The 16,346-nt window shown below is 41.0% G+C and overlaps 1 protein-coding gene across 2 annotated transcripts in view; it reads left to right on the top strand.

Moving 5' to 3' along the window:
- Window positions 1–16,346, top strand: part of ADAMTS9 (ADAM metallopeptidase with thrombospondin type 1 motif 9) — a gene marked incomplete at both ends in the record, with an annotated part of 162,465 nt that overhangs the window by 48,766 nt on the left and 97,353 nt on the right. For both annotated transcript variants that reach the window (XM_084248298.1, XM_084248299.1), the window contains 5 exons: window positions 1,456–1,601; window positions 9,368–9,549; window positions 9,629–9,765; window positions 11,245–11,362; window positions 11,616–11,711. In XM_084248298.1, coding sequence (XP_084104424.1) covers window positions 1,456–1,601; window positions 9,368–9,549; window positions 9,629–9,765; window positions 11,245–11,362; window positions 11,616–11,711 — 679 coding nt within the window. The remainder of the gene's footprint in view (window positions 1–1,455; window positions 1,602–9,367; window positions 9,550–9,628; window positions 9,766–11,244; window positions 11,363–11,615; window positions 11,712–16,346) is intronic.

Genomic DNA, 16,346 nt, shown 5'->3' on the forward strand with positions numbered 1-16,346 from the left:
AGCACTGAGCCTTTAACCCCTGCACCACCAGGGAAGCCCAAAATGAGATGTTTTGAGTGAAATAAAAGACATTAAAATTCCATTTTCTTTTCACTTTTTTAAATGTGGCTAAATTTTTTTCAAATGTATATGTGGCTCACATTGTATTCTTATTAGACAGTGGTATTCTAGAATAAGCTGCCTCTCTGTTCAATTATTTTTATGTGTATATGTTCCAAGAAATGCTTGAGACTGCTGTAAAGACAAATATAAAATGATTTCAGGGAGTGATGTGGTCACCTCTGCCCCAGCCCACATTTCATGGGTATGAAGTTACCCAGGATCCTTTGGAAGCAGAACCTTTTAAACCTCAGCCAAACAGCCCAGGGAAAGAGACCCGTCTTCAGATACTCTAATGGCATAATTACAAGGGAGAAGGCAGCAAAATAGAGAGAGCTTAATTGCACTCTTTGAATAATTGTTAAGCAAGCCTTTCGTGGACTGAGACCTTCAGTCATTCGGACTGAGACCTTCACCTGCCTGATATTTGTGCACTTTCTCTGCACACTCCCTACCCCCTGGCCTTCATGGCTTTTTCCTTCCCTGCCTGCCTCCTCCTCCCTGTGGATAAATCAAGGCTGGTGCAACCAGCTCTGCTTCAGAGATCTGAGGGAGCCGCAGGACGTCACCCTCCTGCCGCCGCTACTGCCTCTCTTCCTTTGTCCCCTGCTCAGTGACCTCGGCTCCGTGTCAGGGCCTCACACCCCAACAATGGCAGAGGGTTGAAATGGGTTTCTTGACCCCCTTGTCCTGCTGGGGAGTTTTATTTTGTCTTGTTTTGTTTTAAACATCATGGCCATCTTCCTGCTCTAGGCTGGGGAATCTGAAACCATTAGTAACAAAAAAGCAATAAAGTTTAGGACTTGCTGAAATGTGTGCATTCTGGGTTAGTCTCATCCTGTGTGCTTTGGTGAAGTGAGTTTATAGGAATCAGGTAACTAGCTCCCCCCCACTCCCCATTTCATTAAAATTGGGTTTGCAAACTCGTGGGGAGCAATAAAGCATTATAGTTTGCCAGGCTGGCAACGTTTTTAGACCTTGTTAATGCAGATTTACTATGCAATCCAGTAACTCATTGTAGGTCTGTCTGCAGCCTACAATGTCTGCCCATTTCCACTCATTTTTCCAAGTAGATTAATTGAGCCTTCGATGCTGGCCATTGGCGTTACCTGACAGCCTGGAGCCAACCACTCAGTGGCCAGTTGTGCTCAAGCAGGTTGTAACGGAAGAGAGAGCTGAAGTTAGTAAGTATGAGACTAAAATCCCTAGAGTTTCCATTTATATAGATGATAAAATTGTAGCGTTTCAAAGCAGCATGTGGAAAAAAATGAAAGGATGGTATATTTGAAAGGACAGCGGGTCCTGCAATGTCTCAAGCTCCGAGCTCTCCCTCACTGTTCCCCTTATTAAATACAGCACTGCAAGTTTGGATTTTGTGTTCCCAAAGAGATGGAGGTCCCCGTGACTGATGGATCCTGGGGAAGTTGGAGTCATTTTGGAACATGCTCAAGAACGTGTGGAGGGGGCATCAAAACAGCTGTTCGAGAATGCAACAGACCGGAGTAAGTCCTAGAACTCATGGCTGTTATCACTGGGATAGCAGGAGCAAAACACCCTATAGGGAATCATGGAGGCAGATGAAGACTTCTTTCCAAGTTAGTGCGTGGACTTTGGGGGCTCTCAGGCCATTGGTGCTCAGACTCTGCCCCTAGGCACCTTTCTTTCATGTTATTTTTCTGCCATAAGAACTTTTGTCTAGCAAACAGTTGATGGTTTTGTGTTGTTAGTCTGACGCCTTACTTTGATAGACATATGTCACTGTTCCCCAGACCTTGAAATAGCGTGTTAATCAACTGAACAGATTTTCACAAGAAAGCAAAGAAATGAGACATTTCCATCCAGTTTGTAGATAAATGTATGCTTTCTAGTTAGCTACTGAAGTGCTGAAAATGGTTCACAGACCCTCCCTCCCACCCCAAGCCCCACCAAGCTGCATGTGCAGATCCCAAGAAGCCTGGAACCCCAGATCAGGATCAGGTATTATTTTTTAATTATTCTAGTTGTTTTTCATATGAGACACCTAAAGACCCTATCCCAACACCTGACAGTTTGCAGATTTGCAATGTCCTACTTTTCAGGGTAATTCTCATTATGTGGCCATGGCTATCTCTACTGGCCTCCAACTTACATGATCAAATGAAACTGATGGATTTTTTTCCCCAGCACCCATCACAATAGGCATGTTGTTAGGGAAGCTATTTATAAATGGGTGAAAAAAATTGCTATCTCATTGTGAGGAATGACATCCAATGTTGTATGGCACTAAGATGTATAAGGTCTAAAGGAGTAGAAAATAATACATGATGTTTTTATCATAGAACCCATTTAGAATGGGGTTCCCAAGAAATCTTCACAGAATAGGGAATGTTTTTAGATATAAACCAACAACCATTTTTAGGAGCATCTGCTTTTAAGATGATTTCACCCAGCAGGATTAATTTATTTTTTTAAGATTTTTTAAATTTATTTATACAAGAGCTAGGGTACAGGCCAGAGGCGCAGGAGGGTGAGAAGATTCAATAGAGACAGAGCGGGGAGCAGAACATGCAAACGGACCAAAAGCACTGCTGAGGAGAGCAGCAGGCGAGACAGGAGAGGTCTGCTGCATCATGTGGCTATCTCCCTGGCTGGCTGGGAATCAAACCTGCACTGCAGAGGCTGCGGACAGCTTCACAGCGCTGCGTTCAACCTGCTGCACCACCAGGAAGGCACAGGAATCATTTATTTTTTGACTGCCTACATTAAGGATAGCAGCCTCAATTGTAGTGAGAAGGCAGCAGATAAAGTAACCAGGGAGGCTAATGCAACGCAGTAGGGTTGTATTGCAGAGCAGTGGAGGCCAAGTGCAAGGTGTTTACTCACAGCTAACTCTTTAGAGTTAAGTTAAGGGCCTACTGTTCACATAGCTTCCACATGTTTTATAGGCATAATTTGAACTGTGTGAACCAGAGAGGACATAATTGATCATTGAAACGTAAGGGGTTGCAAGTCCCATGCTAAATAAATACTCTGCAGTACAAATCATCAATAATGATCAATTTAACTTGTTTTTGTTCACAGGCCAACATTTATTTCAAGTGCCCATAATACTAGTCTCTATTGGAGACAACTAAATTGCTACATTGCATAGACTGCTCTGTAAAATTAACACTGCCTATGACTATAAACTAATAAAGATTAGATTTCCTGTAAAGTCTATGTCTTGTATCAGGATTTTTAAATAAAAGTATACATATAGTTTATGCTTTCAAACAAGTCTAACAAAACTAAATGAAAAATTTTGTTAACATTACCCTCCCCTTTGCCTGTTTCACACAAGAAATAAATAATCAATGAAAAGCAATTTAATATTTATCATTTCAGACTTTTGAAAAGATTATAGGCAGAGTATATATTGTATAAAATAAGGATCATACTGTATGTAGTGTTCCACAACTTGCTTTTTAAAAATCAATCCTATATCTTAGCTGTTTGTATTGCTAAAATATGTTAAGCTAAGACCATGAAGATTTTTTTTTAATTAAAAATCATGCGTTTGTTACAGTGAGTCAAATTGTTATTATTCCTGTTAGCTCTTATTGTGAGGATATGGGTGTTGCAAAGAGTAGACATTTTTCAAATTTGACTCAAGGATATTCCTTTCAGAAAAGAGTTTGACTTTTCCTTCTCGCCTCCTTACTTCCTTTTTTTTTTTTTCTTTAAGTCTTAGAGCAATTCTAGAAGTGATGGGAAAAGTGGAGAGAGATAAATCACTCCATAATTGGAATGGGCCAGACAAAGAAAATCACCCAGTGTAAAGAACTCAGCAGGAAGGGATCTCCGGCTTCAAAGTGAAGCAGAGATCCTCACATTCAGAAGTTAGGAATCACTCATTAAAGACCTCAATTAGCGATCCTTGTCTGCTGTTTGCTGTGGAAGGTTTTAAGATAATACAGTCCACCGAGCTGAGTAACAGCACTGACATCACTTCATTAAAACTCCTCTGAGTTGCTTGCACTTTGGGATGTCCCTGTGAACAGAGGAAGAGACTGCTTCTGAAACAGAGGTGACCAGAGAAAAGGACTTAGACAAGGGGAAATCAGATCCAAATCTCAGCCTGAAAACTTATTCAGAGAAAATTTGCAGAGCAGATGGTTCATTATGTAGAATGCAGGAGTGGTTGCTGCCATGATTTTCAAGGAGCTTGCAGGGAATAGCCCCCCTCGTTGACAACATGCCTTTTTTTCAGTTTGAGATCAATGCAAAATACGCATATGATGTATAAATTCATTTTTACAGTCCAAGGTATGTCTTCGTTGAGAACACTGGATTACTTTTATCTTTTCACAGTGGTTCATGAGATTCAAGAATGTATTTATTTAGCATCCATTATTATATATTTAGGCTTTATTATATTTTTATAATAAATATATTTTTAGGCTTTTTTATATTTTTAGGCTTTTTTATATTTTTAGGCTTTTTTTCCTTGATAGCACAAAAGCTTAAAAAGAAATGTAGCCTTGCCTTGCACGTGCAAGTATGTTGTACAGGATGAGCAAGCTGTAAAAGCCATGTGCTTGCTTTGCAGTATCCATGGTATACAGTGTTAAAATGTTGCCCTCATGAGGATGGGACCCTAATATTCTGTCTTTAAATGCTTTATTATTTTTACCTCATTTTTTTACATTCTTCCTCCACCCCCAATAGAAGAGCTGAGCATAAATTCTGGTTTGCAAGGGCAATCCTACTTTGCATCTGTTGTCTGGGAGAAGTCAATAATAGCTCCCCTTTTCATTCTCAAAATGTCCAGTGTGGGACAGTTAATTACATGGTCACACAATCTGTAAGTGTAAAATTTTAAATCAGAATCACTAAAAATTTGCTTAAAGTACCGAAATAAGACGAAGCGTAGGAGCTAGCAGATACATTTTCAGCTCTTTGTCACTTGTCATTTCTGTACTCTATATTTGGTTTTGAGCTTCCTGGTGACTGAAACAAAATGGTCTAGAGAATTGTTACAGTCCATCAAAATAAAAAGTCACACCAGTTCTTTAGAAAAATCAAAGTATTTCCCTCTTCCAGTGTTTCTGTCTGGCTTTTAAATTAGGAGATAGGTGAATTGAAAAATAATGAATTTATAGGTTTAAGAAAAATAAAGATTGTGAACTAGGTATTGTCAATTAAATTTTTACTGTAGCTATTACATATGAAATCTTACAAAAAAGGGAATGGACATATGTCTGTTTCATCTAAAAAAAAAAAAAAGAAGAATCTTTCACTTGGCAGTGAAGAATTGCAGCAAGTTTTTTGAGGCGCTGAGTTGGATGGACTTATTTCTAGGATACTTTGGAAGAGCTATGAATTCATGAATGAAGATATCTAGTCCCACAGACAGCCCCATTTGGAAAGAGTGCCAGTGACAGCTAGAATAGCTCTCTGATCTGTCCCATCTAATTTTTAATAGCCTTTACCATCCTCTGCAGTTGACCATTAGACCCCTTCTTAAAACCTGTCTAACGTAGGAAACACACTGTCTTCTGCAGCTGTCATAGCAATAGATATTTCCTCCTTGTGCAAACCCTAAACCTGCCTGTCTTAGTTCATTGTTAGTCAACATGGGGGTCGGAATTTCAGTTCATATCCATTTTCAGACCAAAGTTGAGGGTAGACCTTTCCCTGAGGGTAGACTGTACCTGTGGTGATATTTGCAACAATTCCCTCCTTGCTTTGGCCATATGTGATTGCAAATTTCCTTTTCATTTATAGAGATGGTTGTCTAGTATGTATTTGAAAGTCTCAGCTTGGCTGTGCCAAATATAGCTACTTTCCTAGTAATTAATCTAGCCATTTCCTTAACTCCTTTACACTCCTGTTTGACATTCAGTATTTTTAAAGCATCTCAACAGCTGGAAAATGTGGCTAATCTTATTTTTTAAAGCCACATTTCATATAATTTTTAGTAATTGCCTACATGGAAAAAATACTCCTATTCAGCTGAATGATTAATTTGTAAAATTGATTTTTTTTCCATGTTGAAAGGTAAACTCATGTAGCTAAAGACTTCCCTATTACTCAGTACTTGCAAACCAGGAGAGATCACATTGCCTAGGATATAAGAAAAGCCATGCATTTCAAAAGAGCAAGTTTATGTTTATTAATAAAATATAATCTGCTTTTACATAAAAAGCAAATGCAGTCATAGAATTTATTTTGTTACGGAGGAACCTGTCTCAGGAGAGACAGCAGGGGAGAAAATTCAGATCAAGAGCTTTGGGGTCCAGGAACCTGGATTGGATTGCCAGCCAGTGTATATTACTTAGTTTGCATGTGACCTTGCCAGGTTACTTGATGTCTCTGAACCCAGGTCAAACAAAGATGCCACCTTCCTCTCAGGGGAGCTGCCACAGTGACAGTTCGCGGAAAGTGTCATGGTGCCTTATACACAGAATAGCTCAGGACTAGGCAACCTGGTCACATAGAGGGAGAGATAGTAGATATTTTAGATTTTGCAGATCATGTTATCCCTGTCGCTGCTAGGCAACCTTGGTGATAGAGTAAAAAACGCAGATAATATGTGCAGAATAATTGTGTCTATGTTCCAATTAAACTTAAGGACACTGAAATTTGAATTTCATATAATGCAAAATACTCTTTTTTTTCTTAAAGTTATTTTAAATGTAAATATCATTCTTAGCTCATCGGCCATGTAAAATTAGGCAGTAGGCTAGATTTGGTTCATGAGCTGTAGTTTGCAGACCTTGTGATAGCTAAACATTCATTGTGTGACAGGTCTTATTCCAGTGCTTTGAATGTATTAAACCAGTTAAGCCTCACTCACCCTTAGAAAGTCGATATTATCACCATCTCCCTTTTATAGATGGAGATACTGAGGCTTACAGCAACGAAGCACTTGCCTAAGATTGTACTATTGTTAAAAAGCTGGACTGCAATTCAGAGTTTCTGTTTCCAGAGTCCATATATATAACCTTCAGCAATATTGCCTCCAAATAGAGTGTTTTTTATGTGTTGTTTACTAAGAAATGTCATTAATAAAAGTCCGAAAATGCTATTTGCCATTTGGTAATGGTCAAAGCAAGCAAAGGTGGGACTGTTCCCATCTGCAGGGGAGCTACCTGCAAACATTAACTATTTGCAGCCCAAGGAACTGTAATAGGTTTCAGGAGTCATTAACACTGATTGTATAAAAGAAAAAGTCAACTTAAAAAATTTACTTTTAAAGGGAAAGAAGTTATTTTTAGACAATGATTAAATGATCTACTCTCATAGTTAGTTGGGACATTTGAAAAGATTCCATAAAAATCACTTCAAGTTGAGAAAAAACTGAAGATCTTACATATGCATTTCCAGCAAGTTTCACCTGAGCTTGTATATGGACCCGATCTACAAGTCATGTGTAGTCCGTGATATTTTATGCCTGAGATTGCAGTGCCTTGGTACTGAGAAAAGAGCTTGGTATCCAGGAAGCTTGGTATTAGGGTATCTCTAAATGGCACCCAAAAAGAAAAGGAGAAATTCTGGATAATAGAGCAGAAAAAAACATGGGAAGAATACCTGTGAAGTTTGAAAATCTAGCCTTTTCTGCTCTTTTAGTAGCTGTGTGACCTTGAGCAAAGTACTTAACTTCTCTGAACCTCTTGTTGCTTGGCATAAAAGTACCTTATCTGCCTTTCCGTTGGAAAAGAGATGAGTGAAGTTTGGCTTATACACAATGCAGATAGGAAGCATATGTTCTTAATTGCGTTTAGTGGGAATATCATCAAATATAGAAACTGCTATGTTAGGTCCTGTTTTGCATCCCTATATACTGTCTTCTTCGTGATAAATAACAGTAAGTGTCAGACTCCTTGCTAAACCCCTCAGTTATAACCAGCCTTTGAGGTTCACAATCTCATCTCTTTATTTTTATACAAGCAGATGAAGTTCAGAGAGGCCAGGTAGCTTCCATAAAGTTGCCTAGTTCGTCATTGCAAAGACTGGGCTCCTACCTCCTCTGCAGGTCTTTGGCCTGGGGAGCACTGGTAGAACAATCTCAAGGCCAGGTGGCCCTTCCTGAGAGTTGGCTCCCTGCAGGAGCACTGAGTCCTGCCTTGCTCTGTAAACCACATCATAGCTCAGATGTGATACGCAAACAAACTGCTGGATTGGATCAGATAAAATATCATAGCTAGCATTTTTAGGCATCGGCTATGTGCACTCATTTAGAGGAGGGGAAAACTGAAGCTAAGTGAGGCTAAGGATTTTGCCTAAGTTCACACAGTGAGGATGGCCCAGGATTGGAATCCTGCTCCAAGTCCAGAGCCGGACTTGCTCTGTTGAACTGCCTCTCATTCTGTGTTTTATGAGCATGGATATATTTTGCATTCTTCCAAATCCTGGTTTAACAAAACAAAACAAAAAACACTTCTTACGGTCCAAATTATTCTGAAGAAGAAATGGGGGAAACTTTGAGTTTCAGAGAATAGTTGTGAAATCTGAGCTGCTGGAGCACAGGGTGGAGGAGCCCCTCCGCCTGGCACTCTGTGATCGTCCCGCTTCCATTTCAGTGATGAATCTGGCAAGCTGTTGACTGCCCGGAGATGTTGTCTGATTTACTCTCTGGGTCACATCTGGAAAATACATGTGTGGGTTGCATGCCGAGATTAAATTTGCACTAAGATGCTTTGCAACGCATATTCCATACACTTGTCACACAAAAGTTAATGGAAACAGTACACTCTCTCCTGTTTCTCCTATTTAGAACATGGGTGTGTTCTCTTTATTGCATCTTATTTATAAAACAAAGCAAACAGAAACAAAGATTGTCTGGAGAGAGGGTGGGGAGGGAAAGAATGGATGACAGTGGAATGGAATGAGTTTAGGAAGGTCTCCACGAAGCTGTCACGGTAGGGATGTAGACCCAGAACACACATCTATAACCTCTTCTCTGCTACATTTTTAAAATTGAAGGACTTCAGTGAATATTCAAGAAGAAAGAGGACAATAAACGGCCTAATAGATTACAGGCTTTGTATTTCACACTCTTTAAGTTGTGTACTGTAACATGTGTCTTCAAAACAACTTAGCCAGATAGCAATTTTCACTTTGCCGATGGAGGGACCGAGGCTAGTGCAGGTTAAGTGACTTCCAGAGGTTTTACCCTTAGTGGTGTTGAAGACAGAATTCAAACCCTTGCCCTATCCTCCGTCGTGGCCCCTTCCAATTTGCTTTCCTAGAAGGCAGACAGACAAATACATTATAGTAAAGCTTGTGTGTTCTTTACCTTTTACAGGCCAAAAAATGGTGGAAAGTATTGTGTGGGGCGTAGAATGAAATTTAAGTCCTGCAACACAGAGCCCTGTCTCAAGCAGAAGCGGGACTTCCGAGAGGAACAGTGCGCCCACTTTGACGGCAAGCATTTTAACATCAATGGGCTGCTTCCAAACGTGCGCTGGGTCCCTAAGTACAGCGGAAGTAAGTACCTGGGGGAGCTGCCTGCGGTGGGCATGGCATCCAGGCACGAAAGTCACCTTGCACCCTGTTTCTCCTCTAGTTCTGATGAAGGACCGATGCAAATTGTTCTGCAGGGTGGCAGGAAACACAGCCTACTATCAGCTCCGAGACAGAGTGGTAGATGGAACTCCCTGTGGCCAAGACACAAGTGATATCTGTGTCCAAGGCCTCTGCCGGGTAAGTCCCACATGGCGGTTTCTTCGCCATGTTGTCTTGCCACCAAGCTGTAGTTTGGCAGAATAGCAGGATAGCAGCAGCTAATATCCATGCACTAGCTCCAGGGCAAGGGTTCTCAAAGTGTGGTCCTCAGAGGAGCCTGGCCTGATTCTGATGCATGCCAGCGTTTGACAATCGCTGCTCTAGATATTTCTTGATATTTTAGTCTTGGTGGGGGCAGGGTGGGGGAGGAGGTGGTCTGCAGGAACGGCTTCCCTTGAAAATTTATTTGATAGTCACACACACTCTCCTTTACTGCAAACTCTGAGCTTAAAGTTAAACCCAAATGCCTCCGGACAGCAGGTTTTTTGGATTGAATGGCTCTGCTGCAAAAAGATGTCATGAGAAGGAACTGCCTCATTCAGATTTCTTGGTGATTTTAAGCACGATAGCTTCTACCTGCGACATGCCTATTTGTTATCAGTGGAAGGGATATTGAGAAAGCTCTAGCAAACAATAAAGCATCAGAACAGTGATTTCTCGAAGACTTGATTCCATTTCGCAGTTCTCAGCAGTTAGGAATCATGCCGAACACAGCCAGACTCTGAGATGATCTCTTTGTGTCTTGCACATGATCCAAGGCAAATTGGAGTTCCTGATCGGTAGGATGTGATGGAACGCCCCTGAGACCTTCACCAACACAGTTATGTGCACTTTTTCTTGAAGGTCCAGTCTGTGGTAACACGCAGAGTGTCTCCTTAAAGACTAGTTCATACAAAGGCACAAAATGGACAAGAAGGTGAACTCCATCCTCTTGGTCTCCTGATTATTACAGGTCTCCTTCTGAGACCTCAGTCTACACTGCGGCCTGGTGTGGATATGTGAGGAAATTCAGGAGTCTGATGGCAGCCTAAGGCCTCATTCTAGCAACCCACCATCATGCTTTGTTCTCTATTTACAGCCAGTATCTAAACATAGGGGATGCCATCTTTAATCAAATTTTCAACCTTCTCTTGAAAATTCAGGAAACGTCATCATTGGGCTCCTATTTCTTCATGGCAACAAAAGTCTGGAATGGTCAGTGGCTAGTCCCTCAAGATGGGACATGAGTTCTTTGATTGGCTACAGCTCTCACTGACTTTTTTTTTTTTTCATTCCTGAGCTATTTTTCTCACTCCTTTCATTCATACACTTCTGAAATGTGAATCTACAGGTAAAAGACCTCAGGATCTTGTAAACTGCCAGAGCATCTACTCTGATTCAATAGGTATGGATGGAGCCAGATAGTCTCCGTTCCTGACAGCATTGAGGATGCCCATGGCTGACCTAAGGATCCCATTTTCCATAGCAAGGCTCTAGAAAATTTGGAGTTGTCACCCCTTGCAAGTTTAAAGAGACTTAACTCTTTTGTCATTTTGAGTGTATAGCATTCAAAGAAACTCACCATTTTATAATCTCTGCAATACTCACCATTTATTTCAAATGTTTTCTTTTTAAAAGCAAGCTGGATGCGATCATGTTTTAAACTCAAAAGCCCGGAGAGATAAATGTGGGGTTTGTGGTGGCGATAATTCTTCATGCAAAACAGTTGCAGGAACATTTAATACAGTACATTATGGTAAGAATCTGTCCCTAAGAACCGTGAGGGGGAAAATGGTCAAAGTTTTAAAAATGTTAATTACATGTAATATGTAAAAGCAGAAATATCAAACATAAAATCAGTCTTAATGAGTTATTTTACCCATCAGGTTATAAGTTCCTGTTAACAGTAAGAATTACATTATATTCCTTTGTTGCCCACTATTTATTGCCATGCTTACAGAAAGTGAACCATTCTTTGAAATACTGAATTTCTGCTAAATTCTTTTTAGGTTACAATACTGTGGTCCGAATTCCAGCTGGTGCTACCAATATTGATGTGCGACAGCACAGCTTCTCAGGGAAATCAGAGGATGATAACTACTTAGGTGAGATGAGCTGCCCCTGCCACTTGCAGGCATCCTGGGTTATTTGGCACCTACTCCTTCCCTTCCCCTGCCATAATTGGAGAGCATTCAGATGTCATGTATTTTATCAAAAGAAATTGATCTTGAAATCTATTATTTTATTTCTTCCTCATGCATACCCCCTCAGAGTGGTGATTTAAGAATTGTGTAGTTATACCAGTCAATATCAAGAAATTAACTCTAGGTCTTAGGTAATAGAAACCAGCAAATCAAATTTTGAAAGTACTTGTCTTATAAGTTTAGTATAAAATCATTATTCTCCTTTAGTCATTAAAAATAATTGCTGATAACTCACTTGCAAATGTTTTATTAGAGGTGTTGACTTAATTTTTTGCTATGAACTGTAACTGTGAATGAACTTAAGACTTTATTGTGCCTGGGCATTTCTTTTTTTTTTAATATTTATTTGTTTATGCATACAAGGACTGGGGTACAGGCCAGTGGTGCAGGGGGGTGAGAGGATTCACCAGAGACAGAGTGGGGAGCAGAACAGGTGGATTGACTGAAAGACACTGCTGAGGGGAGCAGCAGGCAAGACAGGAGAGGTCTGCTATGCCATGTGGGTTTCTCTCTGGCCAGCCAGGGATCGAACTCATGCTGCAGAGGCTGCAGAAGCTGCAGATAGCTTCACGTGCTGTGCGTAACACATTGCGCCACCAGGGAGGCCCTGTGCCTGGGCATTTCAAAAGGGTCTGCAGTAGCAATATTTTTTTTTTCTCATGTCATTTCTGGAATGCCACAACACACCATCAACTCTGTGTACATTTTCAACAGTTTGCTCAGTCTAGTCCCACTTCAATTTATCATTCTGTAACCTGTCATGAGTGATTATGAAATTTGTCCAACCATTTTTATTGAACAGAAAGACATGGGGAATGGGGTAATGACAGAAGGGGCCCAGCCAGTCACCTTACACAACCAGGTTCTGCTGAGCCATGGAAAGTAGAATGGCTGGCACTCAGATCAAGTTGAAACCAGGGCAGTTTTGCTGGGCTGTCAATTTCTAGAAAAAATGAATGTACTTTCTCTTACAATGTCAAGGCAGGGACTCTGTTTATTCACCTGAATTAGCCTCTATACAGGCTTGCTGCAAGCATTTGGACATACTGAACTAGTCAATGAGTGTTTGTTGAATCAAATTAGAAGCCTGTATCTGTATTTTGGAATGTCTATGTAAAATCGTTCACAGATAGACAATGGTCCTTTAGTCAAGTATGTTTATAAAGTAAAATATTTATACATGACTCCCTGACATTTTCTGTAACATTTCACCATTCATTCACTTAGTTAATATATGTCAGACACTGTTCAGGTGCAATGGGCAAAATGGGACAAAAAATAAAAATAAAAATTGCTGTCTTTTTCGAAGCATATGCGAAATTGGGATAATAATGGTGAGGTAGGAACGGTGAAGTTGAAATGTTTGGATTGGAGCGAGAGATAACAGGCTCTCTGGGGAAGAGCACTCTAGCCAGAGGGAATAGCTGGTACAAAATCATTGAAATAGGAGCATGTTTGGAGTACTCAGCGAATGGATGGAGGCCAGTGTGACAGGAGCTGCATAAGCACAGAGGAGAGTCCTAGATGAAGTTCAACAGGTATCAGGACGAGTGCACCTCGGGCCTTGTAACTATTGAAAGGCTTGTATGCCTAGAGACAGGAAAAGCTGCTGGCCATTTGCAACTAAGGAATACCTGATATAATCACATCTATATTGTCAAAGGAGCATTCTGGCTGTGGTATTGCTGATAGATGGTGGGGGAAGGGTGCATGGAAGCAGGAAGACTATTTAGGAAGTTACTGCAATAATGCAAGAGAGAGCCCTCTGGTGACTTGGCCCCAAGTGGGAACAGTGGAGGTGATGGGTATGTGGTCAGTTTCTGGATCATTTGAACATATAGCTCTTGTGACTTGTGGATGGATTGAATATGGTGTGTGAGAGAAAGAGGAATCCAGTGTGAATAACTGTGTGGTTCTAACCTGAGCAACTAAAGGGTGGAGATGATACCTGTTTCTTATTTATCTATTTGATATGGACACATGTATTAAGTCTAGAGGCTGTGTCTTTATATCTCTGGCTCCTGACATAAAGCCTACACATGATGAATGTAAGTAAATGATTGCTGAATTGTTCAACAATCATTACCCATGGTGTTTTTAACTGAGTCCTGACTATGTATTTAGTGGGGATTGGATTACTGTGGGAAGATACAGAATCATCCCTTCTTTGAATCAGTTACTCAGTGGCTGCATCAGCTTTCCCCTGCTCTAAACATCCAAATGAGTCGTGACTTTAGGAGACAGTTAACAAACTTCTTGGGGGCCCTCTTCAAATTATGGAATCCCACATTTCTTTTTCATTCCATTGCTGTGTAAAATAGGTCAAACATTTGTCTTCTTGCCCTTAATTATAAATTTGACCACATGACTGCTGTGGTCTTGCTGCTTCCTAATTAAATCCAGCAGCATTGCGTGCAAACTCCTTTATAAATTAATTTTCTGGGAGCCAAAAGCCATGTTGACTTGCTGCTTTCTTCTCCTCCAAGGGAGAATGATTCTGCTCTATCTTTTCCCTTCTTAGAAAAATAATCTCCTCCGAAGTAGTGACTTCAGTTCACTGCGATCAACATAGAGCAGGTACCTGATTACCCTTTGCTCTTCACTAAAGTTTTCTTAATCTCTTTGTAAAGAATGAAAGCAAAATAAATGAAGATTTGTCATCTGGGACAAGCAGTCTGAAGCAGGGATAGCTTTGTAATGAAATATTATAGTAAAGTCAGTTGTTGGGAAAAGAACAATCTCTCTGCAAGCAAGTGAAATGTGTGTTAGGGCAGTTGGCAAGTCACGCTTCAGTGGGTGTGAAAGTTGAAACCTCAGAGCCTTTGACCCCTTCATTGGTCTCTTAACATGTTAGGAAGAACATGATGTCATCAAATATGGTGTGTGTGAATGTTTAGTCTCAACTTGCAGAAAGGTGCTGCAAATGTTCTAAGAATGTTTTAAAACCTACCCTAGAGTCTGACTTACTTGAGCTGTTCCTGGGCTGAGCAGCCTTCATCCTTGATCCTCATATTTTTTAAAGGTCAGTCAAATGTTTTAGTGAGGGAATAATTTCCAGGCGAGAGGGCCTTTGAAGCAGTCCAGCTCTGATGGGTGAGATGGGTGGGGAATCAACCCAGGAAATTAGCTCCCCTAATCACATTAGCAGGGCAGGGAAGGGGGGGTGGGCGGTAGACTGTATTTTCCGGAAACTATTTTTTCCACAAGGTACCAAAGCAAAAAGTCTTCCTGTCAAAGGTCCTGCTTTTGCACAGCTAAAGCCAGCTTCCACCATGCTCATACCTCTTTAGTAGAAAAAGGAGCCATTTCTCTGATACATATGTGTCTCCAGTACACTTAGCCCTAGATTCATGGTGGCATGGGAAGACAGGAATTGATTCAGTTCAAGATAAAGCAGGAACTTCATTTCACCTAATGACTCCTGTCTCGTTCCCCTACCCACCCTCCACTGGATAAGAAGCAAGCAGTGAAGGGTGAAATAGCCCAGATCAACATCAGCCTAGAGGAATCCTGGAGATACGGCAAGGGAGCCCCTGAATTCACCTAGAATAGATCATTGCTCTTTCAATATAAGCAAAACTAGGTTATCACTTAATTTACAGAACTGGGTTTGTGATGTCTCATCCCGCCCACCCATTTAGTGAAACATCAGCTGGGCACCTAGCATGCAGCCTTACTTGAAAAAGCTGAGTGATTTTGTTGGCAGCACACTGTGCCATCACCATGGAAGGGACCCGCATTAGGAGGCAGGCTCAGGTGCCACGGAAACAACCGCGTCTCCAGTCAGTGACCCATTGAAACTCGTACATCTTGCACGGTTGGTGGGCCTCACCCTGTGGGGTGTCAGAAGTTTACACCAACAGGAAAACAGTCAATTGGCTGGAAGCACTCTGTTCTCTTTGTCATGGATGTCAGGTTCAATCAGTCACTCCTTGCAGCAGTATTGATTGAGCACCTACTATGAGCTGGGGTCTTTTTTGGGTTTGCAGAAGTGCATTTTTAAATGGTCAATTGATTGCTTTACTTTCAAAGAAGCTCATGCAATCTAACAAAGCAAAGATATTTAAAGTTTTAAAAATCTGTCGCTAAACATATTTGGATTCTATTTATGCAGAAGAGAGAAATACATGAAGTCATTCACTCATATAACAGACACTTGTTGACTTTTTTTTTTTAAAGATTTATTTATTTATACAAGCACAGGGTACAGTCAGAAGCATGGGAGGGTGAGAGAATTCACCAGAGCCAGAGCAGGGAGCAGAACAGGCAGAAGGACCGAAGTACACTGCTGAGGGGAGCAGCGGGCATGGCAGGAGAGGTCTGCGCGCCATGTGGGACCCTCATGGGTAGCAGAGGATCCAACCAGCGCTGTAGAGGCTGCGGGCAGCTTCTCAGCCCAGCGCTCAACCACTGCGTCACCAGGGGAGACCCACTTGTTGACTTCTTTCTTGGAAAATGTTATTGGTTAACAGACTCTGGAGACAGACTTCCATGATTAGAAGTCTAATCCTGGCCTAGGGAAAGTCTTTTAATAAT

This window comes from Talpa europaea, assembly GCF_964194135.1.
Source record: "Talpa europaea genome assembly, chromosome: 11".
Lineage (NCBI taxonomy): Eukaryota > Metazoa > Chordata > Mammalia > Eulipotyphla > Talpidae > Talpa > Talpa europaea.